The sequence below is a fragment of the Eleutherodactylus coqui genome, chromosome 1 (assembly GCF_035609145.1).
Source record: "Eleutherodactylus coqui strain aEleCoq1 chromosome 1, aEleCoq1.hap1, whole genome shotgun sequence".
NCBI classification, from domain to species: domain Eukaryota; kingdom Metazoa; phylum Chordata; class Amphibia; order Anura; family Eleutherodactylidae; genus Eleutherodactylus; species Eleutherodactylus coqui.
In genome coordinates, this window is record NC_089837.1 from 364088968 (window position 1) to 364116855 (window position 27888).

General features: G+C 44.5%; 2 protein-coding genes across 4 annotated transcripts; one reads left to right on the forward strand and one right to left on the reverse strand.

The window, feature by feature from the left end:
* Window positions 1-4524: 4524 nt before the first annotated feature.
* Window positions 4525-15423, reverse strand: DPH3 (diphthamide biosynthesis 3). The gene is made up of 3 exons (XM_066592668.1): window positions 15214-15423; window positions 9250-9324; window positions 4525-5015 (listed from the first exon to the last, which is right to left on the reverse strand). The coding sequence occupies exons 1-3, from the start codon at window positions 15382-15384 to the stop codon at window positions 4947-4949; spliced, it is 315 nt and encodes a 104-aa protein (XP_066448765.1). The 5' UTR covers window positions 15385-15423; the 3' UTR covers window positions 4525-4946.
* Window positions 15424-15563: 140 nt separating this feature from the next.
* CHAMP1 (chromosome alignment maintaining phosphoprotein 1) lies at window positions 15564-22166 on the forward strand. 3 transcript variants are annotated; one of them, XM_066577882.1, is made up of 2 exons: window positions 15564-15607; window positions 18358-22166. In XM_066577882.1, the coding sequence occupies exon 2, from the start codon at window positions 18407-18409 to the stop codon at window positions 20333-20335; it is 1929 nt and encodes a 642-aa protein (XP_066433979.1). In that variant the 5' UTR covers window positions 15564-15607; window positions 18358-18406; the 3' UTR covers window positions 20336-22166. The 3 variants fall into 3 exon arrangements, with proteins under 3 accessions (XP_066433979.1, XP_066433987.1, XP_066433981.1); XM_066577890.1 differs by lacking the exon at window positions 15564-15607 and adding an exon at window positions 15617-15640; XM_066577884.1 differs by lacking the exon at window positions 15564-15607 and adding an exon at window positions 17362-17441.
* The last annotated feature ends 5722 nt before the right edge of the window (window positions 22167-27888 follow it).

Consider the following 27888-nt stretch of genomic DNA (forward strand, 5'->3'; position numbering starts at 1 on the left):
GGGAGCACTGTAAAAGGATGGTGAGGGAGTACGTAGCGGATCACACGACCATCCTTGGTGACGCCTCTGCCCCCTACAACTACTGGGTGTCGAAGCTGGACACGTGGCCTGAACTAGCCCTGTATGCCCTTGAGGTGCTTGCTTGTCCTGCGGCTAGCGTCTTGTCGGAAAGGGTGTTTAGTGCGGCTGGGGGAATCATCACAGATAAGCGTAGCCGCTTGTCAACCGACAGTGCCGACAGGCTAACACTCATCAAGATGAACAAAGGCTGGATTTCCCCAGACTTCTGTTCTCCACCAGCGGACAGCAGCGATACGTAAGCAATACGTAGGCTGCACCCACGGATGGAAGCTACGTTCTCTCTCACCATCCAAAACGGGGACATTTCTGCTTCATCAATCTGTGTCTAATATTCCTCCTCCTCCTCCTCCTCCTCCTGCTCCTCCTCCTGAAACCTCACGTAATCACGCTGAACGGGCAATTTTTCTTAGGGCCACAAGGCTCACTCAAATAATTTTTCAGAACAATTTTTATAAGTTTCAATTAGCTTAAAAGCGTTGGAACTTTAACTTGAACCAATTTTTCGTTACACTGGGCTGCCTCCAGGCCTAGTTACCACTTAAGCCACATTAACCAAAGCGATTCACCTGCCATCTTGGTTGGGCATGGCCAATTTTTACTGAGGTACATTAGTACTGTTGGTACACCAATTTTTTGGGGCCCTCACCTACAGTGTAATCATAGTAATTTCTATGTTCTTCGCCTGCACTCATGGTACAGAAAGGTGTGTGGGGTTGGCCTACACTTTAGCTACATAAATGTCACTTGTGCCTTGGCTATACTAAGGCTACTGAAATGGAACTAAGACTGCGCTCCCGCTATACTGCTGCTTCAGAATTGTTACTGGGGCCTGTCTTGAGTGCTACTATTGCTTACATGGAACGAAGACTGCGCTCCCGCTATACTGCTGCTTCAGAATTGTTACTGGGGCCTGTCTTGAGTGCTACTATTGCTTACATGGAACGAAGACTGCGCTCCCGCTATACTGCTGCTTCAGAATTGTTACTGGGGCCTGTCTTGAGTGCTACTATTGCTTACATGGAACGAAGACTGCGCTCCCGCTATACTGCTGCTTCGGAATTGTTACTGGGGCCTGTCTTGAGTGCTACTATTGCTTACATGGAACGAAGACTGCGCTCCCGCTATACTGCTGCTTCAGAATTGTTACTGGGGCCTGTCTTGAGTGCTACTATTGCTTACATGGAACGAAGACTGCGCTCCCGCTATACTGCTGCTTCAGAATTGTTACTGGGGCCTGTCTTGAGTGCTACTATTGCTTACATGGAACGAAGACTGCGCTCCCGCTATACTGCTGCTTCAGAATTGTTACTGGGGCCTGTCTTGAGTGCTACTATTGCTGACATGGAACGGACACGTGGAGAGGACACGTAGTGCCTCAAAAACATCCCCCTCCTCCTCCAACAGGGAAAACATTGTTGGCAAATGCCTTTGCATTGGTTCGTCTGGTGGCAGTCCAAGAATTTCACCTTTACCGACACTACAAGAGAGCCCCCCCACCATCCCCCCGCCACGGCCCACTTAACCCCTTAATGACATGGCCTATTTTGGCGTTGAGGACCAAGCGATTTTTTGGTATTTTTCCATCTCCATTTTTCAAAAGCCATAACTTTTTTATTTTTCCGTGGACGCGGCCGTGTAAGGGCTTGTTTTTTGCGTGGCGATCTGTAGTTTTTATCGGTGCCACTTTTGGGTATATAGACAATATCGTAAATTTTTTTTTTTTTTTTTTTAATGATAACAGGGAGAGAAAACGCATCAATTCTGCCATAGATTTTTTTTTTTTTTTTACAGCGTTAATCATGCAGCATAAATGACACACTAAAATTTTTCTGCGGGTCGGTACGGTAACAACGATACCAAAATTGTTATATTTTTTTTAGGTTTTTACACTTTTTTGCAATAAAACCCCCTTTTTTTGGAAATCTTTTTTTTTTCTCTATAGCTGCATTCAAAGTCCTGTAACTTTTTTATTTTTCTATGTACGGAGCTCTATGAGGGCTTATTTTTTGCGAGACGAGCTGTAGTTTTTATTGGTACCATTTTGGGAAATGTACGGCTTTTTTGATCACTTTTATTGCATTTTTTGTGAGGCAAAATGCTAAATATTAGCATTTTGCCTCTGTTTTTTAGCGTTTTTTTTACGCTTTTTGTCGTACAAAATAAAAAGCATGTTCAACTTTTTGTACACGTCGTTACGGACGCGTCAATACCCAATATGTGGGGTTTTAGTTTTTTTTCCCTTTTTTTATGCTAATATTAGAAAAAGCATAAAAAAGGGGTTTTTTACATTTTTTTTTTTACATTTTTATTTTTTTTACACTTTTCTTTTCTTTTTTTTAATACTATTTGAGTCCCTCTGAGGGACTTACATCACTGTGCCTATGATCGCTGTCATAAGGCATGGCAGAGCTACTGCTCTGCCATGCCTTATCGCTTGTACAGCGATAATAGGCACAGGCAATACAGGACGCCAGTGTCTGGCGTCCTGTTGCCATGGTGACAGGCCGGGCTCTCGCGATAACATCGCGAGTTCCGGCCGGAGACACACAGGGATCGCGATCCCTCTGTGAACTCTTTCCCTGCCGCGATCTACTTAGATCGCGGCAGGGAAGGGGTTAACAGCGGCGGGCGCATCTCCGATGCCCCCCCGCTGTTGGAGCGGGACGCCGGCTGTGACTGACAGCCGGCTCCCGCTGCGGGATAGCGCGGGATCACATGTGATCCCGTGCTATCTCCAGGACGTACCAGGTACGTCATGTTGCGGGAAGTACCAGGCTGCCATGACGTACCAGGTACGTCCAGGAGCGGGAAGGGGTTAATCCTGGCCACATTCCGAAAACCAACAAAATACAACCGTGCTACTAGGTCCGCAGTCACCACCACATTACCACCAACGCGGTTACTGTTAAGGTGCATATTACCAGTCTGACTGGGGCATGCAGACACCTTGACAGAATGAATAGTGTGTGGCACATAGGTTCCCCATTGCTATGCCCAGGTGTGCAGCTCCTGATGGCGGTGGCACAGGATTATATTTCTCATTGCTTCTGTACAGCATTGTGGGCTATCGCCCCGCCCCTATTAAAGAGGGTCGCTACCTAGCCGTGCCAACCCTGTGCAGTGTGTGCCTGCGGTCCCTCGTCGTGGCAGACGCACTTCTAAATAGACATGAGGGTGGTGTGGCATGAGGGCAGCTGAAGGCTGCGCAGGGACAGTTTGGTGTGCGCTGTGGGGGGGAGGGGGTGCGGTTGGGCAGCATGTAACCCAGGAGAAGTGTCAGTGGTGTGTCATGCAGGCAGTGATTGTGCTTTGTTGGAGGTAGTGTGGTGCTTAGCAAAGGTATGCCATGCTAATGAGGGCTTTTCAGAAGTAAAAGTTGTTGGGGGGGGGGGGGGCCCACTCTTGCCGCTATTGTGGCTTAATAGTGGGACCTGTGAAGTTGAGATGCAGCCCAACATGTAGCCCCTCGCCTGCCCTATCCGTCACTGTGTCATTCCCATCACTTTCCTGAATTGCCCAGATTTTCACACATGAAAACCTTAGCGAGCATCGGCGAAATACAAAAATGTTCTGGTCGCCCATTGACTTCAATGGGGTTCGTTGTTCGAAACGAACCCTCGAGCATCACGGGAAGTTCGTTCCGAATAACGAACACCCGAACATTTTGGTGTTCGCTCATCTCTACTGTTGATCTGAGCTGTTGAGGGCGGGTTTCAGCTGCAAGAAACAGCCAGCACTTTGAAGTCTGACTCAGAGCTGTATGCTCCCCAGCCTTTCTGCACTGCACTGTGAGTGATCCAGCGATACTCGCTCCTGTGTAACAGCAAGGGAGCGATGATACACAGGGATGCATTGTCGGGTACCATTTGCCCAACACTCGTCCCGTGTAAATGGGCCTTTTACACTTGACCACTTTTCATGCCTTCAACACATCGATTTAAATAACTGACTACTTATTTGCCAAATGATTGTCCATTGGCATACAATGACTCTGTAGGCAAAACCTTTCTTCCTCACTGCAAAGTAAAGTGTAGTCTAATGATTTTCCTATACAAAAGCATATAATTAAAGAAAAGCCAAAACAAAATTGAAAAAAATTCTAATGTATATATTATATGTATAATAAGGCATTATTTTTACAACGGGGGTCTACTGGCTATGTATGCTACTCCATGCTTATACAGTGACATACACTGCAGCCTTCCATCAGGGAGATATGGCGGGAAACGTTTCTGACAGAAAAGTAAAAAATGAACAAATCCGAAGGGTGAATTCATACACAGCACATTACAGAAATTTCTGTGACTGTTAATCACTTGCATACATGTGAATGAGGCCGTCTGTCTTGTCTAGGCATGAATATCAGCAAGTTCTATGCAGATAACTGAGAGTCACGTACGTAGAAGTGTGATATTTGTGCTTTGTGAAACACAAACTCAGCGATGCCAATAAAAATATCTTTATTAAAATAAATATAAACAGGTAGCATCTAATATAGTCATAGCTTATAATATCTTATATGTGTAAATCCAGGCCAAGCAGAAGAAACGTAGAATAGCTTCTTCATATAGCGTACCAGTCTCCACATTCACCACAAAAGCTATAGCCGACCTCAGGCCAGGTCCAAGCATTAAGACAGTTCAAAAAGTTTGAAAATCTCCAAAATTGCATGTCAGATGTTCTTGTTTGTGCTCAATGGACTTAAGACTTACAACTTCAGTGGTTTAAAAAAATCCCCAAAACACATTTTCCAAAAAAAGCAGAAAGAAATAAAAATCCAACTGAAGTTGTGGTCTGATGACCTGCAAAAAGTGTTGATGCCCTCAAAAGACAGCGTTTCTGGGAAAATTCTTCTTTGGTCCGAGTCAGCACTTTAAGAGATCAGTTGAGCTGGACAGGGGTTCAGAGACAACCTCTCCCTTCATAAACTCATCCTGCAATCAAAGAGAATAGCATTTAATTAAGACATAAAAACAAACTAAAACAAAAACACCTGGCCACTTTCTTCAAGAAGCAACATTCCTGTCAATGAGCCATGTGTAATATTGCAACTCACTCCCATATACCCCTTTCCTTGCTTGCTGTAAATATACAGCACAGGCATACCAGTGTATTAACATGGTAAAAAAAAACAAAAAAAAAACGCATAGTTTTTTTTGCAAGTCTCACGTTGCGACTTTTGGTCTTCTTGCGCCCAGCATGTCACTTTTAGAAAAGTGTGCAGAGCCTCACAGGCCCATCAGATCTACTATCATTTATGTCAGAAAGTAACAAATTATAGCTGAATTCTACACCAGTTTAGAGCTGGCATAGATTTCAATGGGCACTCATTTTTCACACAATGTATGGTCATGTAACTGCCTGTGTATTCATTATCAATCTTGTACAAATGCATTAAAATGCTTTTGATTTACCACTGAAAATCAAGTTTGAAGTGCATGCTACTAGGTATTCTCCCCTTCAGCACTTCTGCATCCACTGCCTGTTGTTAAGCATTTGGCTTCTCTAGTAAAAGGGAGAGGAGGATGGCGAGTTACTACGTGCAATAGAGGGGCAGGCATTCAGATGTCTTGTAAGTGTTTACAGCAGGGCTATGCATGGCAGCATGGGAAGTGTGGGAGAGTAAGTCCTAGCCGGTACAGTGCTGACAGAGTGTCTGCTTAGGAGATTCCCCACACCACCCTTACACCTGTAAATGGATCGCAAACAGCAGTGCAGCAGAAAAATAGGAAGACCGCTAGATCTTGGTGCAAACAGCAGCAAAGTGGCAACAAAGGCCGCTTGAAAAATTTTTGAAAGCTCAAGTAGACTTTAAGTTTGCTGCATATCACACAGACTGCCCAACTTCTTAAGATATAAACTTGGCACACTTTACTATGCTGCAGTCTTTACTTATGTCCCATTTAGCTGGAATGATTATCATTCAAACAAACATAACTGAACTATAAATCATTTAGTTTAAATGCAAGCAAGTCACTGAAAGAGGCTCTCGCTTGTCATACAATTTCAGCTGCTAGAAAAACCAGTGCCAGCTGAGGCACTTATTGTGCTGTCTGTTTAACCCCTTAAGGACATGGCCCTTCCCCCCTCCCTCCCTTTTTTTAAAAACCTAACTCCTTTGTCCATCGACGTAGCTGTATGAGGGATTGTTTTTTGCAAGACGAGTTGTATTTTTCAATGGAACAATATAATGTACCGAAAAAAAACTAAAAAAAAAAAAATCTAAGTAAAATGAAAATAAAAAAACCAAACAACGAAATTCCGCCATCTTTCGGTGCGTCTTGTTTTCACGGCGCACAAACTGCTACAAAAATGACAAGATAACTTAATTCTATGTGTCAGTACGATTACTACGATACCAAACTTGTATAGTTTTTTTTTTTTTGCTGTACCGCTTTTATTTTTTTTCAGATATTTAACTTTTTAAAATTATTCTCTGACGCCATCTTCTGAGTGCAATAACTTATTTTTCCATCAACATAGCTGTGTGAAGGCTCAATTTTTGTCAGATGTCCTGTAGCTTCTGATGGTACCAGTTTGGAATACATACGACCTTTTGATCGCTTTTTTTTGCGTTTTTTTCTTGGAGATGAGGTGAACAAAAAAAGTGCATTTCTGTCGTTCTTTATTTTTATTTTTTTCTAATGATGTTCATTGTGCGGGGTAAATAATGTGTTACTTTGATAGATCGGACTTTTACGGATGCAGCGATACCAAATATGTTTTTTTTTTTTTATTATTTAGATTCTTTTATTATAAATATGGCAAAAGGTTTTTTTTTTAATAATTAGTGAACCTTTACTGATCTTATTTTTACTTTTTATCTTAATCCCCAGAGGGGACAACAACTTGCGATATTTTGATCGCTCCTGCAGTATGATGCAATGCCATAGCATTACATAATGCTGCGATTGGGCAGGCATTCTATCAAGCCACCCTACATGCATGGCTTGATAGGCATTCTGTCAAGACAACCCTGAGGCCTTTCAGAAGGCCCCAGCTGCCATGACACCCGCACGATTCCCTGCGATCTCAGAATTGACAGCGGCATTCAAAGGGTTAACAGCTCCGATCAACTGCATGGCTTATCAGAGCTGTTGACGCCAGGTGTTAGCTGTAAGAAACAGCCGGCCACCAGCGTTGTATGGAGAGAGATCACCTCACGATCTCCCGTCAGAAATACCCTGACTATGCAAGACGTAAATGTACGCCCCGAAACGTTAAGGGGTTAAACACTCATCGTTCAGTGTTTCACTTAGGAATGTAAAACACTGAACGATAAGTACTGCACGGTCCTCAAGGAGAATCTTCCAAATCTAAACAGGCTACCCCAGTGTGACTGACCTATTGATGACGTCACCAGCACATTCCGTCTGGCAAACGAGAATCGTGCGCTTCTCGGCCTGTGTAAAAGGGGCAATAGACCGTGTATAAAATGCCAGTTCAGGTAACTCTTCCCCATTGTGTCATAGATTTACTACACAGAAGCTGCTCCAGAGCCATTAGCAATGACTGAGATTTTTGGAACTTCTGATTGTTTAAATCCCTAAAATGCCATGGTGGAGGCTGACCACAGCAGCTGAGTGGTTTGACAAAGGGAAGAGCGTTCCTCCGACACTCCATTGTCACACCCTTGAATGTGTTATTAGGTTGCCTGTCAGTGCAACACTGAAAAGCATAATCTACTATAATGTATAACAGGAGCAATCACAAGTATAAGTCCTCTAGCGTGGTTAAAAAGGGTTTCTTAAAAATCACTAGAAAGCGAATATATGCGATGTTAGGAGTCGTTCTTGTGTAGAACTGCTTTAGTTGATTGGGTGTTATAAGGAAGGAAGACTGTGGCCACATGACAAACTGAATGAATACTATTGGTGTACTCTTATGATGTCATCAATATATGATTAGTGCTTGTCAAACTGTTGGTATCCCCGCCGAGCACAAGAACAAGGAAGAAACCACAATCTATACAGCTCCTCCGTTTTTCATATTACAACTGAGCTGTAAAACCAACCAGGGCGCTCCACATAGCTTGATGGAGGACCTTCACCCCCGTACAAGGTGGGAGATGAGGCAGTCTGACGAACACCTGATGGAACTTCCTAGGAATATCCCGCAACAATTAGTACAGAACCCCTGTAATCCAGCAACAGTTATCCCATAAATTAGACGTTAGAGGGTTGCAGATCAACAAATAAACATCTACAAAAACCACGACCCTCACAGAAGTGTCTGCCAGCTATCGCTCCCTAATCCATAGAATGTCTCCCTTCAGCCTAACATAATATGTATGTGCTCAATGTCCATCTAGTTCAGCCCGTTTCAACCCCCTCAATTGTTGATCCAGAGGAGGGCAAAAAATAACCCAATGAGGCAGAAGCCAATTTAGTTCATTTGGGGGGGGGGGGGGAATCCTTCCCAGCTCCATAATAGCAGTCCGAATAATCTCTGGATCAATGTTTTGAAAGTTCCTACCTGACTCCAAGGCCCGGACCCAACAGCCCCATTATTTAATGTCTGTATCCTATAATATCATAGCGCTCTAGAAATGCATCTAGTCCCCTCTTAAACTACTTTGCCATCACCACGTCCTCAGGCAGGGAGTTCCACAGTCTCACTGCTCTTACAGTAAAGAACCCCCTTCTGTGTTGGTGATGGAACCCGCTTTCTTCTAGACATAGCGAATGCCCTCTTGTTACCGTCGCAGTCCTGGGTATAAACAGATCTTGGGAGAGCTCCTTGTATTGTCCACTCATGTATTTATACATAGTTATTTGATCGCCCCGTAGCTATCTTTTTTCCAGGGTAAATAATCCCAATTTGGATAGCCTCTCTGGGTATTCCAGTCCCTTCATTCCATTTATTAGTTTAGTTGCACGTCTTTGAACCCCATAAAGCACTGCAACATCTTTCCTGAGCATCGGTGTTCAGAGCTGTACACAGTATTTCGTGTGAGGCCTGACAGGTGCCTTATATTGTGGAAGAATAATGTTCTAATCTCTCACCCCTATACCTTTTTTAATGCACCGCAAGACTTTATTAGCTTTTGTAGCACCTGACTGGCATTGATTGCTCCAGTTACGTCAACAGTCAACTAGTTCATAACATAAGGCTAAAAGCTATGTCTGACGTCAATATGACGAACAACTTGATATAACCAGTACTCACCTTGTCATAGATAACCCTCACAAGTAATGAGCAGCTCGGACAAGTTGCAACTTCTTCTCCATTTTCCAGGTCTTCCTAAAATACACAAATGTCAATACTGTAACATGGGAAAAATATATACATAAATCACCAGACAAAATAATAAACCGGTCTGATAATACCCGGGGCTCTCACATGACTCAATGGCAGCAGGAACGGCAAGAGGAGTCATATTTACGGTTGTACGAATACAAGAATTATGTATGCTTGTGTTTCCCTATAGCAAGTTTGCTGATTTATTGTCGTTTAATCCCTTAAAGTCATATAGCGGGAAGGCGGTTAAAATATCACATCATCTTGTGTAGTGAAGACTAAGAAAATAGACAGTACCAGAATTGTATATTTTTTGGCGTTCACCTAATTTATTTATGCAGCGCCAACATATTCCACAAATCAGAGGGAACACACACAGAATAAGACATAACATATAGTATTAGGCTGGTTTCACATCTGCGTTGGAACCTGCAGTTGGAGGTTCTATCATGGATGCGGCTGAAAATACCGGAATAAAAAAGCACTGCATTGCAGGGCTTATTCTTCCATCCAAAAACCAGCCAGCTGGGTGGAAAGCTGACGGACCCCATAACAGTCAATGGGGTCCGCCTGGCGCTGTTTGGTTCAGTCCAGAGATGGAACTGTTCCCCTTTACTGCACCCCTAATGTAGCAGGAAAGTGGAATCCCCAACGCAGATGTGAAAGCAGCCTTAAGACGATGGAAAGTTCGCAAAAAAGGCGTGAGGGTCCGGCTCTCAAGAGCTTACAGACTACTAGGAAGTAGAGGCAACACAAGAGATATAAAAGCTTCTTCTGTACAGTCCAGCAAAAAAGTTATATATAAAAGGTACTATAAGCTGCATGAACTGGCCACCAGCTGTATTTGTGTATAAACAGATAGGAAGTGCATTAGAATGTGTGGAGGATGAAGAGGGGGGACAGGTTTACAAGGGGGAGTGTAGGGTAAGTGGAAAAGCGATGGATTAGGAAATATGGTAGTCCTCCCCGTAAAGGGGCGTTTTAAGCATATGCTTTAAACTGTGGGTATTGAGAATTAACACGATTGTCTTGGGTAGAGCAATTTTCCTGTGCTTGATAGATGCATGTGCATAGTTTATAGTGGAATGAAGACATATTCCACATGATTAGACACCCAATTACACTTCTGAGCCACATACACATGGAATGAACAGCCTATATAAAAGTTTATAGCAGAATATAGAAGTGGACGCTTAATAATTTTCCTGTGCTCAATAGCCATGTAATGAACAGGGTATACCTTATCTGTATTTTACAGTATATTGGCCACATACTTCCTGTTCTTAAACATGGAATGAACAGAATATGTGCACATAGGTGCTTGCAAAAAAGTGCTCGTCTACTCAAGCTGAATGTGTATGAATTCCAATACATAGATCCTGTTATTTACATTTCTATAAAAAAAGAATAATATTGCATAAACATCTAATAACATGTACTTATGTGGAATATGTGTTTATTCCGATATAAACGGCTATATCCAGATCATGACAGCTCTATTAAAAAAGGGAAAATTATTAGCCTCTACTTACCGTATATAATCGAGTATTAGCCTACCCGAGAATAAGCAGAGTCCCTAAGTTTTACAAAAAAAAAAAAACTGGTAAAACTCATTGACTGGAGTATAAACTCAAGTATATACTAGGTAAAAAAAAAACCGCAACACTCACCTCCCAGCCGGTGTCTGTGTCCCCAGTGCGATGCTCTTCCCCGGGGGTGCAGCAAGCTGCTTCAGACTTCTCCCCACTGTCATCTTACTGGTTCAGTTTTGAAATACCCCGCCGTCAGCGCCATGTAACTAAGTGCTGTGATTGGATCGAGGGCCAGCCAATCACAACCGGCGCTCGATAAACCAATCAAAGCCATTCACTGAATGTCTGTAAATGGCTGGTGCTCGATACAATCACAGCGCTTAGTTACACAGCGCTGGCGGCGGGGAATTTAAAACCGAGCCAGGGAGATGACAGCGGGGAGAAGTCTGAAGCAGCTTGCCGCACCGCCGGGGAGACTATCGCGCCGGGGACACAGACGGCGGCTGAGAGGTGAGTATTGCGGGGTTTTTTTTAACCTCACTCGAGTAGAAGCCGAGGGGGGCTTTTTCAGCACATTTTTTTTGCGCTGAAAAACTCGGCTTATACTCGAGTATATACACGGTATGTATAATATGTATTCATTACACATAAACTGGAGATACAGGATGTTCATTCCTCATATCTTGTCTGGTCCATGTATATCCGGCATGAGAACATTATTGGCCATCTAGTTATGTGGAATATGCGCTCCTCTCACTATAGACAGGACATATATCCATCTCTAGGGAGTAGAGAACCTTAGTAGGAGTCTACTCGCTCTCACAGAAACGTGGATCCAGCAGTCTGACATGGCCTCCCCTGCTGCACTGTCTTACAATGGCCTGCAATTCTCCCATACCCCGAGACCAGATGACAGGCGTGGCGGAGGAGTAGGTGCTCTTCTTTCCCCGAAATGCACCTACCAGGTCATCCCCCCTGTACCCTCACTCACTTTTCCATCATTTGAAGTACACATGCTACGGCTTTTCCGTCCGCTGTCCATGCGAGTAGCAGTTATCTACCGCCCCCCAGGTGCTCCTCGCCTGTTTTTGGATCACTTTGCTGCCTGGCTCCCCCACTTCCTATCCTGCGAAATCCCGACCCTCATCTTAGGCGACTTTAACATCCCCACTAACGACCCCAACTCCCCATCTGCCTCTCAGCTACTTTCGCTCACCTCCTCCCTTGGTCTCTCTCAACTCACAGCCTCTCCCACTCACAGGGATGGCAATACTCTGGATCTGGTCTTCCTCCGTCTCTGCTCTGCTTCCAACTTCACTAACTCCCCTCTCCCACTCTCAGATCATAACCTCCTCTCTTTCTCTGTCACGCTCCCTAACATCTCTCCACACCCACCTACCTACCGTACCTACAGGAGCTTTGAGGCCATTCACACACAAGACTTTGCTGAATCACTACAGTCCTCTCTGTCCCCTATCTCTCTCCTCGCCTGCCCCAACCTGGCTGCCGATCGCTACAACACCGCTCTCAAACATGCCCTGGATGAAGCGGCTCCCCCCAGGATCCAAGCCATCCGATGTATAACGCGCCAACCCTGGCTCACGCCTCAAACGCGCTTTATCCGGCGGTGCTCTAGAAGTGCTGAACGGCTGTGGAGGAAATCGCAAACGTCCGCAGACTTCCTCCACTACAAATTCATGCTCAGAACCTACAACCTCGCCCTCCACCACGCCAAACAAGTCTACTTTACCTCTCTCGTCTCCTCATTATCGCACAACCCTAAACGACTCTTCGATACTTTTCACACTCTTCTCAGCCCTAAACCGCAGCCCCCTGTGACGGATCTCAGTGCTGTTGAACTGGCTGCCTATTTCAAAAAGAAAATTGATGACATCCGTCAAGAAATAACTTCCAAATCCCAGACTAGCCCTGACCTTAGTCTTGTCAGCACTGCATCTAGCTCCTGCTCACTGTCTGTACTCAGACCAGCAACAGAGGAAGAAGTCTCCAAACTGCTCTTCTCTGCTCGCCCCACCACCTGCGCTAGCGACCCTCTCCCCTCACATCTCCTCCGATCCCTCTCCCCAGTGGTCATCTCCCATCTCACCACTATATTCAACCTCTCTCTGGCCTCTTTCCCTCTTCTTTCAAACACGCCATCATATCCCCACTGCTAAAGAAGCCGACTCTTGACGCAACTGACGTTGCCAATTACCGGCCCATCTCAAACCTCCCCTTCATCTCCAAACTACTAGAACGGCTGGTTTACTCCCGCCTTGTAAGCTATCTATCAGAGAACTTTCTCCTCGACCCCCTACAGTCTGGCTTCCGACCCCAACACTCTACAGAAACTGCCCTTACAAGGGTATCAAACGACCTACTATCAGCCAAATCGAGGGGTGACTACTCCCTACTGATCCTCCTTGACCTCTCCGCAGCATTTGACACTGTTGACCACAAACTCCTCATCAGTATGCTTCACTCCATCGGCCTAAAGGACACAGCTCTCTCCTGGTTCTCCTCCTACCTATCTGACCGCTCTTTCAGTGTCTCCTTTGCTGGCTCTACCTCTCCTTCTCTTCCCCTTGCTGTTGGGGTCCCCCAAGGCTCGGTCCTTGGCCCCCTCCTTTTCTCTATCTACACAGCCCCTATTGGACAAACCATCAGGATATTTGACCTCCAATACCACCTCTATGCTGATGACACCCAGCTCTACACCTCTTCCCGTGACATCTCTGCACCTTTCCTCCAAAACATCACCAACTGTCTGTCTGCTGTCTGTAACACGATGTCCTCTCTCTACCTAAAACTAAACCTCTCTAAAACTGACTTACTGGTATTTCCACCCTCCACTAACCGACCTCATCCTGACATCTCCATCTCAGTGTGTGGCGCCACCATAACTCCCAAACAACATGCCCGCTGCCTTGGGGTCATATTCGACTCAGATCTCTCATTTACCCCCTACATCCAATCAGTGGCCCGAACCTGTCAGCTGCACCTCAAGAACATCTCTAGAATCCGCTCTTTTCTCACCATAGACACGCTGAAACCGCTTATTGTTGCCCTCATCCACTCACGGCTCGACTATTGCAACTCATTGCTGATCGGCCTCCCCTGCACCAGACTCTACCCTCTCCAGTCCATCCTGAATGCGGCAGCCAGGCTCATCTTCCTGTCCAGCCGCTACTCAGATGCCTCTGCCCTGTGCCGGTCACTGCACTGGCTGCCCGTTAAATATAGAATTCAATTTAAACTTATTACCTTAATCCATAAAGCCCTCCACAGCGCAGCGCCACCCTATATTGCTTCCCTCATCGCCATCCATCACCCAGCCCGGGCTCTCCGCTCGGCAAACGAAACTAGACTGCACACCCCTCTAATTCGAACTTCTCACTCCCGCCTCCAAGACTTCTCCAGAGCAGCACCAGTCCTCTGGAATGCACTACCAAAGAACATCCGGGCAATCCAGGACTCGAAAAACTTCAGGCGTGCTCTAAAAACACACCTCTTCAGGGATGCATACCGCATTCCCTAAACAAACTCCTCTATACACTGCCTGATAACATGCTCCCTGACCTACTGACCGAAATCCCTGCTAGCCATCATAAACCGCTCCTGTAGTCATATTGATCCTGCCGTCGCATAGCTAAATGTCTGACTGTTGTCTGTATATAGCATCCCTCACTCTCCACCTCGCCATACTGTGCACACCTCCAGCCATTTTACCTTCTGTATCACCCCATTACTTGTAGTATGTAAGCTCGTTGGAGCAGGACCCTCACCCCTATTGTTTCCACCAACTGATTACGATTGTAACCGTGGTTCTATAATTTTTTTTGTACTTTTGTCTTTCTGTATTCCCCCTGTCTATGTAAGCGCTGCGGAATATGTTGGCGCTATACAAATAAAGTTTATTATTATTATTATTATTATTACTTAAGTGGAATAACTTTTCATTCCACTATAAACTACACCTATACACCAGGAGGAAAACAAGTAGGCGCCTGAATAGCTCTTCATTCCACTAGAAGGTACATGTATATTCTGTTCATTCCACGTCTATTTTGCACAGGATATTTTTTTTACTAATTAGTAATATTGTTCATTCTTTTTAATATGTCCCCCAAAGTTTTACAGTACATTATATATTTCATTAAATGGTACCATGAAAAAAATACAACTGGTGCCACAAAAAAACAAAAATTTGCTGCTTTTGGAAGACTGACCAAAACACGTCAACAAGAAACAAAATGTCTGGCAATGAATGCGTTAACACTTCGGAAAACCCCCTGTAAGATACTGCTGAGTGACGTCACAGGAGTCCCCGACTTATGGTGTGAAAGCTGCAGTGCCGTACCTTGGTAATGGCGAACCTATCCCCGCACGGGCAGGGGTAATAATACGTCTCTGTGTCCTCGTCGTACTCGAAGTCCTCGATCTCCACCTCGTCGTGGTATACCGCCATCCCAGAATCACTGTCCGTCACACCGGCAAAGCGTGGCCTCCAGAGCTGACGTGCCGGCCGCATATATTGTATTTCAGCAGGAGTTCAGTAGCGCTTAGCGATTCCAGCGACCTCATTGGTTGTTGGGTACACACCCTCTCTACTGAACTCCTGCTGAAATACAATATATGCCTGCCGCGCGGCGCCGTGCGTCATGACGTAACTACTTGGTTCTGATTGGCTCCGTATGCCGTCGCTTACTGAATGACGTAAGATACAAAGGGGCGGCAGTTGGCAGCGTGCGCAGGTGAGCGGGGTGCTTGTAGTGTGATGCAGCCAGGTGCCGTATTACCCCGCCGGGCTCTTATAGTGTGAGGTGGGCTGCCTGTGTGAGCGGGTCCAGCACCTGCTGTGCGGTTATGTTGTACTGGTCCCTCCGAGTTGTGGCGGGCCGGGGCTGAAGCCACATTACACCGGTAGCCCGCGGTTCTCGTGCAGCTCCACACTGTGCTGGGTCATGTGACTGCCTGTGCTCCACGTGGCCTCAGCTAGTGGGGCTGGAGTGTACACGGAGCCACCTATCTCATGGGGTGTCAGATAAGTTGGTGGCTTATTGTTAGGGTGTTGGTTATACTGCAGGGGGCCTGGCTGACCAGTGGCTACGCTAGTTGTAAGTGCCTTTTGGCTGGGCTAACTTGGACATAAGCGTAGAACACCACGGGGCTCCTGCCATATTTCACAGCTGTGGCCCTGCACACGGCAGTGAAGCTGTACTGCGTAAGACTGGACTCATGCCTGCGGTCGTGCGCAGTACACCTGTTTTTTTTTTTTGTATAGATTTCCTGCACCGTCACTTAGGGATGCAACGGGTACCCACCCCCCTGCCCACATTGTAATGGCATATGGGCTGTGGTATACATGTGACCATAGAGAACAGTGGGCTCTAGCTCACATATCTCTGCAGCAAAATGGAACCTGCTGTGTTCTATTCTGCTCTTGTGGATTACACAATTCCAACACTCTGAGCACAACTGCCTAAGGCAGTGTGATTGGTTGCCTATGAGCTACTGCGGATCACACGGGCGTACAGCACCCACATAATACACCATTCCAATACGGTCATGTGAGCCCACCTTTTTTTTTCTTTTTTTTTTTTTGTACCGTTGCAAGAACAAGTAAGTGAACCCTCTGGAATTGGCTGGAGTTCTGTATATATGTCACAGTTATAGACAAAGACAAGATAACAAAACTAATAAGGGGGTTTCACATCAGCACTCGGGGTTCTGTTTTCTTGTTTGGGGAGCAGAAAAGAGGAATCCCTTTGTCGAATGCCTCTGTCTCTGGACGGACCCCATTGACCATAACGGGGTCCGTTCGGTTTCTGCCCAACTGGCCGGCATTTTGCAGAGAGAAAATGCATTCAGCTCTTCTGGTATTTTGTGCCGGATCTGCAACAGAACCTCCGACCGGAGCTTTCAACACAGATGTGAAGGCGACTTAATACAGAGTTCACTTAAAGGGGTTGTCTAGGGTTAGAAAAAGCATGGCTGCCGTGGGTCGTGTCTGGTATTGCAGCCCAGCTCCCGTTCACTTCAGTGAAGCAGAGCTGTAATACCACACACAACCCGGTGGACAAGAGAGGCACTAACCCTAGATAACCCCTGTAACTTTTTTTTGCAACTGGAGTTCTATATTGGCTTACTGACATATGGGAACTTAGTTTTGTAAAGCTTCCAAATAAACCTATTGCACATGTTTTGACACAGTCATGCCATTAAAGGGTTATCTGGCTTTTAAAACTTGGTCTATTCTCAGGATAGGCCTCAATATCTGATCAGTGGGAGTCAGCCACCCTGCTAAGTTGATTTAAAGGGCCGTGGTGCCCATGCAAGGGCTCTTCAATGTTTACGTGTACATACAGTCCTGATCATACCCGATTCTTAATTTCTTTTTTCTTCTTTACCTGTAGCGGCGCTTCTGAGTACTGCAGTGTTCTGCTCACGTCTAGGAGTATGTTCACATGTAAACATTGAATAGGCCTGAGCACTTGCACAAGTATCGCAACCCTTTCAGTTAGTGGATTGGCACGGGTTCTAGGCGACGGACTTCCACGGATCAGATGCTGATTGTTTATCCTGAGGGTAGGGCATCAATTTTTAAAAGCTGCATGACCCATTTAATTTTGGATTTGCTGTCTCTGTACCGTTTCCACTCAGTGCCTATACAACTTGCTGTACTTAAAGGAGATGTCCCGCGCCGAAACGGGTTTTTTTTTTTTTAAACCCCCCCCCCGTTCGGCGCGAGACAACCCCGATGCAGGGGTTAAAAAAACCACCCGCACAGCGCTTACCTGAATCCCGGCGGTCCGGTGACTTCAATACTTACCGCTGAAGATGGCCGCCGGGAACCTCTTGCTTCGTGGACCGCAGCTCTTCTGTGCGGTCCACTGCCGATTCCAGCCTCCTGATTGGCTGGAATCGGCACGTGACGGGGCGGAGCTACACGGAGCTACACGGAGCCCCATAGAGAACAGCAGAAGACCCGGACTGCGCAAGCGCGGCTAATTTGGCCATCGGAGGCCAAAAATTAGTCGGCACCATGGAGACCAGGACGCCAGCAACGGAGCAGGTAAGTATAAAACTTTTTATAACTTCTGTATGGCTCATAATTAATGCACAATGTATATTACAAAGTGCATTATTATGGCCATACAGAAGTGTATAGACCCACTTGCTGCCTCGGGACATCTCCTTTAAGGTGACTGTCCGTCTCTGAACAGTCATTGTAGCCTTCTGTTAAAATAGCTTTAACTTGCCTTAAAAATTACTCGCTTAGCCTTAATTCACTTGTTAGGTACATGGAGATTGATATGGACTGTGATCCCAATCCCCACAATGAGCGCATGTATACCACTGACACTATTCAGACCACTTTATAAATGGTGTTTTAGTCTTAAAGATCCCGTATATGGAGTAAAGAAAATAGGTCCACAGGCAAAAGAATTATTTCTGTTTGTATCAATCTATTCACTCACTGTTTGGGTTTTCTCTTCTGTAGATCGCTCATAATCACTTGTGGATCAGACATTGAAGGGGCCGTTTGAACAATGGAAGTCCTTCATAAACACAGTGAGCTGGACTGCAACCGGTGCAGTTTTCATGGCACAGACTATAAAAGTGTACAAATCCACATGGGAACCATACATCCAGAATTTTGTGAAGAAATTGATACCGGTGGTTTGGGAAAACTGGTCTTTTACCAGAAAAGTGCAAGATTATTCCACTGTCACAGATGTTTCTTCACAAGCAAAATGTTCTCCAATGTCTATAATCATGTCTTGAGTCAGCATATGGCACCCGACAAGCTGCGCAATGAAGCGAAACGTAACATAGAGCCGAAATTGGAGAAAGCTTTGTTGCAGGTCCCTGAGAGAAACTATTTTGAAAGTATGGTCAGTGAAGATGAAAAATCTGTAGACAAAAAGTTCAAGTTGAAAGAAGTAAAATCTGAAGAAAATGATACGCTAACTTCTTGGCCAGAAAACGTACCGTGCCAGGTTACCCAAGATAATTCTGACATTGAATGTAAAAGTAGCAGCAGTGGCAGCAATGAGAAGGCAGGAGCCATCTTCCCAGAAACTAAGGACTCCAGCTGTGATCCCGAGTCTAGCAGCAGTAGTGATAACATAAGCACAGAGAAGTCTGCACAAGCAAATGTTGGGGTTGAGTTTTCGGATAATGCTTCTTCCCCTTCAAAAGACTTACCAGAGTTTTCGGATGAAGATGATGAACCTGCCTTGCCTGGTGGCATACCACATTTTTCCGACGATGAAACCCTAACGCAGTCAAAAGATGTCCAGGAGTCTTCAGAAGATGAAGTGTTACCTGACCCATCTAGAGGGATCGAGGACATTTCTGAAGATGAGATGCCGCTAGAAGAAAAACATGTAGAAAACGTATCTGAAGATGAAAGTGCTCCAGCGCAGTCAAAGCCAGATGATTCTTCTGGAGAGGATACATCGGCCCCAGCTAAAGAAATGATGGAGGTTTCTGATGATGATGAAGATGATAATCTAGCATTATCAAAGGATGACATGGAGTTTTCAGACGAGGAGGAATCCACTAATAAACACAAAGATGTGGAGACAACAAATACCTCAAAAAATGTAATGGAGTTTTTAGAAGAAGAAGAAACCCCAGGTTTTTCAAAGGATTGTATGGGTTTTTCGGAGGAGGAGGAGGAGGAGGAAGATGATGATGATGATGATGATGCAGTCCCAGCAATGTCAAAAGGCATCATGGAGTTTTCAGAAGAAGAGGACATTTCTCCTCAATCAAAAGATATGCCCAAATATTTGGAGTGTAATTCAACGCCAACTCAATCAAAAGATGCTGAATATGTTGAAGATGCGGATATGTCTGTATTTAAGGGCTCATCACCATATTCTGAAGATGAAACCCCAGAGGAGAGTACATCCATACGTCCAAGGGACTTGGCAGATAAACCTAAGAGTCGTATTAGTACGGCCCATTTGTCAGGAGCTGCCCCATTTTCAGATTATGGAGGTACTCCGTCATGGTCCAAAGATGCAGTTGACACTTCTGACTCTGGTGACCTTTCCCTAAGTGCTCCAGACACTCTGGATGTCTCGGATGACAAAGATGGTTTTTTGAAAGAGGAGGAGATATTGAATCATGTTAAACGCGTTAAAGGCAGATATAACTGCATGCTGTGTGACTATAAACCCTTAAAACGGGGGCCGATTTTGCATCATTTGATTACCAGACATAACATGCCTAGTCCTTTTGTGTGTAAGACATGTGGGAAGACCTTTGTAGTGGAGACCCATCTGAAACACCATCTTCCTACCCACACAAAAGGTTTGTATAAATGTCATAGATGTAACTTTCAAACGGATCATCCAAGGGGTTTCAAAAAACATCAGACACATTGTGATAGCCGCCACAAGGACAATACAAGTACTCCTGTTGTACAGGTCGCCCCCGTTCCAGAAGGAGACAAGGAAGAGCAATGAATTTTTGCTTTTTAAACTTTGACATTTCATTCTGTACTACTAAATGGAGGTGCCCTAATGTGTGATCAGTTTTCTTCCTCCTGAAAAACAAGCCCTTACTTGGCTTACAGAGCAGGAATTTCAGATGTCACTTTTCTAACTTGTACTATATGTTAAAATGTTCCAGAAGTTTTGACAATCCTTATTGTAGAAGAATGGAAGCAATCGCAATGTTCTTAAGCATTGATGTTGCCTAAACACTAATGATGCTATAAAAAATTATTAAAAAAAAAACTGACACACTGCAAAATGATTACCTCCTATTCGAGTAGGCATGTAATATATAGAAGATGTACAGAATTTCCAAAGTCTGTGTACTCTCTTCCAGCAAACATGTTACATAGAAAGGATCTTGTATTGAATTATGCACTCCGGATCCATATGAACCCACACTGGGTATTTATGAAAGCAGCGGGTTAAAGCAGGCAAAAAAAAGTTGCCCACAACAACCATACTGATATCCTTCTAAACAGCAAGAATCAAGTTGTTCTAGAAAAGACTTATTTCCTACAGTATTTTTTATAAGTAAGGCCCTCTTTCTACTGTGAATGTTCTAGTAGCACAGCGTACGTTTATACAGTGCATTACTTTTGCCAATATTAAGATGTTTCTAGAAGTGTGTAATCTTATGCTGATCTATATATTTTTTTTTTAATCATCAGCAATTTGTTAGTATATTGGTACATTAGTTTTGTGGTTGTATCATAAAGTTGTATTTAAACTTTATCCACTACTGGTTTGTACTTCTTGAACATCTTGCTGTCTGGCACACCTTTTTTTTATGTTTCTACAACCTATGTCCACCCATTATGCTATTTAGAATGCTGTATTGCGTTTCATCTTGTCATTGTGGATAATGACACAGCAGTTACATACAGGGGCTTATCAAAATAATGTAAACATCTAGGATTGATAATGCTAAACTAGATTTCTCCACTATTTGGATAAACTCCTATACAACACTGGGTATTATTGTATCTTGTCACCACCATGAAGAATTGGTGGAGACAAGATGTACGCCCCCCAAGCGACGCCTACAATTTTATTGGCTGGCCTGGAGAATGGGTGGCCATTATCTCCCCTCTGGCACTGTGCCTTGTACCCTGTAACCAGCTTCTGCACTGTGTATGCCTGCGCTCCCGTCCCCTGGCGACGCCGGAGACGCTGTCTGCCTCCATGCCAGCCTTGTGTCCGGCGATGCTCTCCCCCAATGGCCATTGTGGCAGGCTGCGTTACTGTCCAGTAGCGGCTGCAGCGGGACTGCTGGAGCAGCTTTCATGAGCTGGCCGCATCCAGGAACAGGCGATGCAGCCTTGCCGGAGCCACTACCAGGAGCTGCCGCAGCGGCCCTGCCAAAGGCACTTCCAGGAGCTTGCTTCGTTGCCGGCATGCGGGGAGTGCTGGAGAAAACAGGAGGGCACGTCTGCGGGAAGTTCACAGTGCAGAAGCCGGTTACAGGGCACAAGCCACAGCGCCGGAGGGCTGAGTGACATGAGGCTAGAGGGGAGATAATGGCCGCCCATTCTCCAGGCCAGCCAATAAAATTGTGGGCGTCGCTTAGGGACGTTCATCTCGTCTCTACCCATTCTTCATGGTGGTGATAAGATACAATAATACCATAACACTGTTTGTCTTAAAAACCTTTATTCATAGTTCCTTCATTTAATAATCATATGATTGCTGAAGCCTGGTGTGTTTTTGCATCATACATGTTTTTTTTCGGGGGAGGGTGAGAAAAAAATGCATGTTAAACCATTTTTAGTAGCTTGTAAATAAAGTCCAATTTCCTATTGATGCCGCTCTGAAGAACTTTTACTAGACTGAGTTCTAAAACCAGGTTAGAGATTACATACACAACACTTTCTTCTGCGCAAACTAGCACTCTTCATGCTCCACACACCGTCCTCTTGCAGAATGTGAAGATGACCCTAAATAGCTGCCTCTTTAAGAGTAAGAGCGCTGTTCATGCAGCGTTCAGGGTTTGGGGAATAGGCTGATTGATGAGAAGAAACTACTATTAAACTTTCACTGCTGCTCTGTTCACAAAGATGGATTTCCTGGGGTTTTTAACCCCTTCCTGCCCCAGGACATACATTTATGTCCTGGAGTATCGGGGTATGTATGAAGAGAGGGCGCGGGGCGACGGCTGATCGCGGCTATTAACCCGTTCGCGGCTAAATCCCCCAAACTATGTTTAGGGGTCCCGCACGTCCCAACCCCCCCACCCCCCCTCCTCCCCCCGCGGTGAGATCGGGGGAGCTGTGCAGGTGTCATGGCAGCCGGGGGCCTTCTGAAAGTCATACTGCAGGAGTGATCAAAGCATCGCATGTTGAACTTGAATGTAAAGTAAAAAAAAAAATCTAAGTTTTTTGTTTTTTGTTTTTTTTTTTACACAACTAAAAAAAAAAGTAATAGTTTAAATCAACCCCCTATTGCCATATCTATAATTTAAAAAATCTAAATAATAAAATAAAAATATCTGGTATCGCCGCGTCCGTAAAAGTCAGATCTATCAAAGTAGCACATTATTTACCCTTATAAATAAAGGAGTTACGATTCATTAAGGGGTTAAAGTACCATATAATGTGCTGAAAAACTTGTAAAAAATTCTAAGGGGAGTAAAATGAAAAAAACCCCACATTTTTCAGTGCGTCTTGTTTTTACGGCACACAAACTGCAACGATAACCAACTTGTATAGTTGTTTTTTTACTTTACCATTTTTTTTTCAAAGACATTTAACTTTTTAAAATTATTTTCTGCCGTTGTTTTGTGCACGCAATAACTTTTTTATTTTTCCGTCGACATAGTTTAGCAAGGGCTCATTTTTTGCGGGATGTACTGTAGTTTCTGATAGCAATTCGGAATACATACGACTTTTTGATCCCTTTTTATTGCGTTTTTTTCTGGGAGGCAGGGTAACTCAAGTGCATTTCTCGCGTTCTTTTTTTTTTTTTTTTTCGGACGACGTTCACTGTGTGGGAAAAATAATGCGCTACTTTGATAGTTCGGACTTTTACGGATGCGGCGATATCAAATACATATTTTTAATTATTTAGAATATGGTGATTTAAACTTTCACAACTTTTTTTTTTTTTCAATTAAAAAAAACTTTATTGAGTTTTTTTTTTTTTTACATTACTTTGAAGTCTCCCTGGGGGACTTTAACATGCGATGCTTTGATCACTCCTGCAGTATGACGTAATGCTATAACAGTACCGGTACGTCATTGGTCGTGAAGGGGTTAAATAGCACCATTGAAAAATACAACCCGTCCAGCAAAAAACAAGCCTTTATACAGCTATGTCCATGGATAAATAAAGGAGTTACGTTTTTTTTTTAAAGCGGGGAGGAAAAAGTGAAAATGGAAAAAAAAAATGGGGCCACGTCATGAAGGGGTTAACAATTATTATAGTGCAGGGCTCCAACCGGTGATGTAAAGGGTTGCGAATGTGACCAAAACGTGTTCACTACGTTCATCAGCATTTTAAATTGAATTTGTTTTTGTCTACTGCAGTTTTGCCTTTCTGTTCGTCACTGATCGTACTGTTTCCCTGAAAAATAAGACCCTGTCTTATAATGTTTAGCCCAAAAGAGGTACTAGGTCCTTTTTTGGGGGGGGAATGTTTTATAATACTTTCAAGTGCACTTGATTCAGTCCTCGGCCATGGACAGAAGATTGCTTCCTTGTCATCGGATTCATAAATCCTGCCTCCAGGAAGCGATGGCTGTGATTGCCTGAGTAGCGGTTGAAGAACCAATCGCAGCCATCAAGTTGTTGAGGTGGGATTTATAAATTGGCTGAGCCGTGGCAATGATTGGCTAATTCATAAATCCCGCCTCCACAATGTGAAGGCTGTGATTGGTTTTCGAGCTCTGCTCAGCTAATCAATGCAGTGCTTGATTAACTAATCGCAGCTAACACATTGGTTTTCCAGCACTGCTCAGCCAATTGGAGACATCGCTTCCTGGAGGCGGGATTTATGAATCCCGTAACCAGGAAGTGATCTGTTGGTGACAGAGGACTGAAGCAAACCCTTCGGAGACCAGCAGGAGCCGGACCGCATCTGCTAGGTATTGTATTTTTTTTAAAGGTAATCTAGCTAGGGTTTGTGTTGTGGGGAGGGCTTGTATTTCAAGCCTCCTCAAAAAATCAGGGTAGGTCCTATTTTTGGGGAAACCCTGTACTTGTCACCCACTGTTTGTCCGTTCATGGCTGAGGAATTACAGTTGGTGCATCAGTGTTGTATCTAGCTGCAGTTTCCAGGCCTGTGCACCACCTGTTCATCAGAATGATTATTGACTACCTACCTTGACCTCTTTGTTGGCGAGTTGTTTTCGTCCACAGGATCCCCTTTTAAGTGGCCTTTTTTCATCAATCATATCATTCTCCACACTATTGCTTGAGAACCTTCAAGGTGAAAAAAACTTGCAAACACCTTGTATAGCTATGTCAAAAGCAGATAAAAATATGGCTGTCATAATGTGAATAAAACAAAAAGTCCAGTGATGTTGAATGTAAGAAGCATCATTGTCTTAAAGGGTTTAAAACAAACCACAATCCCAACTTAGTCACCAATGTGTATCTAAGACTAGCAGATATACCCCATCTGCTAAAGGACCTGCCTCCAAATACTCATGCTGCCCTCTAGGAGCTACAGCGATTTTGCTGCCCACACATCTCTCCGAATATATATCCATCAGAAGGCCGCCTAAGTAATATGCTGCCAGCAGCTCATGTAAGTGATTATGGGGAAACGTGCAAACTTGCCAGGGTGAAGGATGTGCAGGCTTGTATGATTGTCAAGCTCAAACTACAGTTCATGTTTATAGAGAACCACTGCAGGCTACAGTCAATGTGATTGGGAGGCCTTGAATGTGATCATACTCCAAAGAGGAATCTGTGAATGTGATTACATGATAAGAGATTGCTCTGATTGACAGCCCACATAAGCCAATCACAGCCAGCTCTGAATGAATGGCTGTGATTGGTGCATTCAGCACTGGCTGTAATTGGCTGAGGGGACTGTCACATCCGACTCAGCCATCACAGCAATCTCTAATTCAATCTCTGTCTCTTGCTCTGTTGGTGTGACAAGTGGATGGGAGTGGCGCTGGGGGATCCTGATAACACCTGCCAGGTGAGAACCACTTTTTTTTTGTTTAGGTTGTGCAGCCAGTGCTGGCGTTTAGCGTTTCTTAAAACGCGGCACCAAGTTGTGCCCCGTTTTCAGCGCTGGAACAGCTGCCATTCATTTCAATGGGTGACGCAGGGCTAAAAATGGCCAAAGATAGAACATGCAACGCTGTCAAAGCACAGTGTTGAAGACGCTGCGTTTTGTTGCTTGTGTGAACAGTTCTATTGAAATGAATGGGAGTGTTGTACAGCGTTTAGCGCTGTGCTGAAAAGGCAGCACTAAACGCTGTACAAAAACGCCTGTGTGAGGGAGGCCTAAGAGTAGGTCCATGCATACATGAAATGCTGCCGATTTCCATGTGCCCTTTTGCAGATTTGCTGTGGAAATTGTTTGCAGCGAATCTGTTACAGGTTGATGTGTGAATACTACGCCTAAAGTACGGCAGTAGAATGTATTTGTAATTGTTTAACACATTGTCATCAGCTCCTTGATGGTTTGAGCTGTCACCTTATTCTGATAAGTGTATTGTTCAGAAACTCATAACTTTCTCTTAAATCTTGACAAAATAGCCTTGCTAAATCTGTGATGAGTAGAGGATGCTTTCCTCAACATGCTCTAAACTTAGCACAGGTTTATCTCTATAGAGTTTTGTATGAACATGGCTTATAGCTTGGGCAAAGTGGAGACGTTTTGTGGTATGACCTTTGACAGCCTGGGCTACAGGGAACCTTTTTTATAGCAATGACTGATTAATTGCATTGCTGTATTGACATTGATTTTATATTTATTTAAGCTGAATAACCACATTAAAGAAGTACCCTGGGAATATTTCTACATATAATGCTAACTCTAGAAACATTCTAGCTGTAATACACTTTTGAACACTTTATTATGGATAGTTGTCTTGTGCTTCCAGTCTAACCACCAGATTAGAGATTGCTCTCTTGTGTAGGCAGGGGTCAGGCTTTCCTGTGTAAAGATGCATTTACACGGAGCAATTTTCGTTTAAAAATTCACTGGATTGTTTGAATTTGAATGGTAATTGTTTTGTGTAAATACAACCAATGATCGAACAGTGAATGATAACTTGATCACTTATCATTAGAGATGAGCGAACGTGTCCGTAACGGACACATCCGCACCCGGACACCGGCTTTAGCGAACACTGGAGTGTTCGCGCGTAAGTGTCCGGGTGCCGCCGGGGGGCGGGGAGATGCGCGGCGGCGCGGGCGGCAGTAGCGGGGAACAGGGGGGAGCCCTCTCTCTCTCCCTCTCCCCCCCACTCCCCGCCGCACCCCCCCGCGCTGCCACGGCGGCCCCCGAACTTTTTCGCCCGAACACCGAGGTGTTCGCAAAGTTCGGTGTTCGGGCGAAAAAGGGGCGGGGCCGAACGTGTTCGCTCATCTCTACTTATCATTCATTTCATGCAAGCATGACAATCATTGATGTCTCGTTCGGCAATCGTTTGGTTTAAATACCAGTCGTTCTCTTTTACTGGTACGGTGAATGTGAACAATTTAGTGAGCGAATTCTGACATCGTTCACTTGCACCTTAACTGACTTTCTGTGAATTACTTCTATCAAATCCTTCCTGCAGGCTTTCTGACCTGTCCCCACCCAGCTGTACTCTCTTATTGCATGTGGTTTCTACAAATTCAACACAAAACGCTACATTCAATAGCTACTGCAATCTCAAAATTAGTCAAACCCTAGAGTAATATCCCTTATAAGAGTACACACTTGCAAATCGGGCTAGGCTCATAAGTTGCATCAGGTGTGCTTGAGATAAAACACATCAAATACAGGAACTGGCTACAGCTTTGTTGACTATGTTTAATTGCATATTAGAAATATGGCAAGAGAATTGTCCAAAACGTTGAGAGATCACTGCCTTTCACAAACAAGAAAAGGGATACAAAAAGATAGCAAAGGCACAGAATATTCTAAGACATGTAGTTGGAAGCATATTTCTGGACCTGGCCGAAAGAGGAAGTTATCACCGGCTGCCTCCAGATTCCTGAGGCGGTGGTGTCAAAAACACTTCAGTGACTGCAAAAGATCCGCAGCAAAGCTTTGTGGCAGCAGACACTGAGGTTTCAGTTTGCAGAGGCAGGTACATATTGAATGCCGAACTCAAAGACTTACACCTCTGCTAACCAAAAAGCACAGGAAAAATCTACTCCAATATGCTTAAAACCATATAAATAAGGCACAGAGGTGTTGGGATTCTGTTCTGTGGACCTACAAAACAAACTTTTCGGGCCTATGGATCGACACTATGGGTGAAGGAGGAAGAATGAAGCAAATGCCAAAAAGAACACCCTGTCGATAGTGAAACATAGCAGGGGTTCGGTGATGCTCTTGGGTTGCTTTGCTTC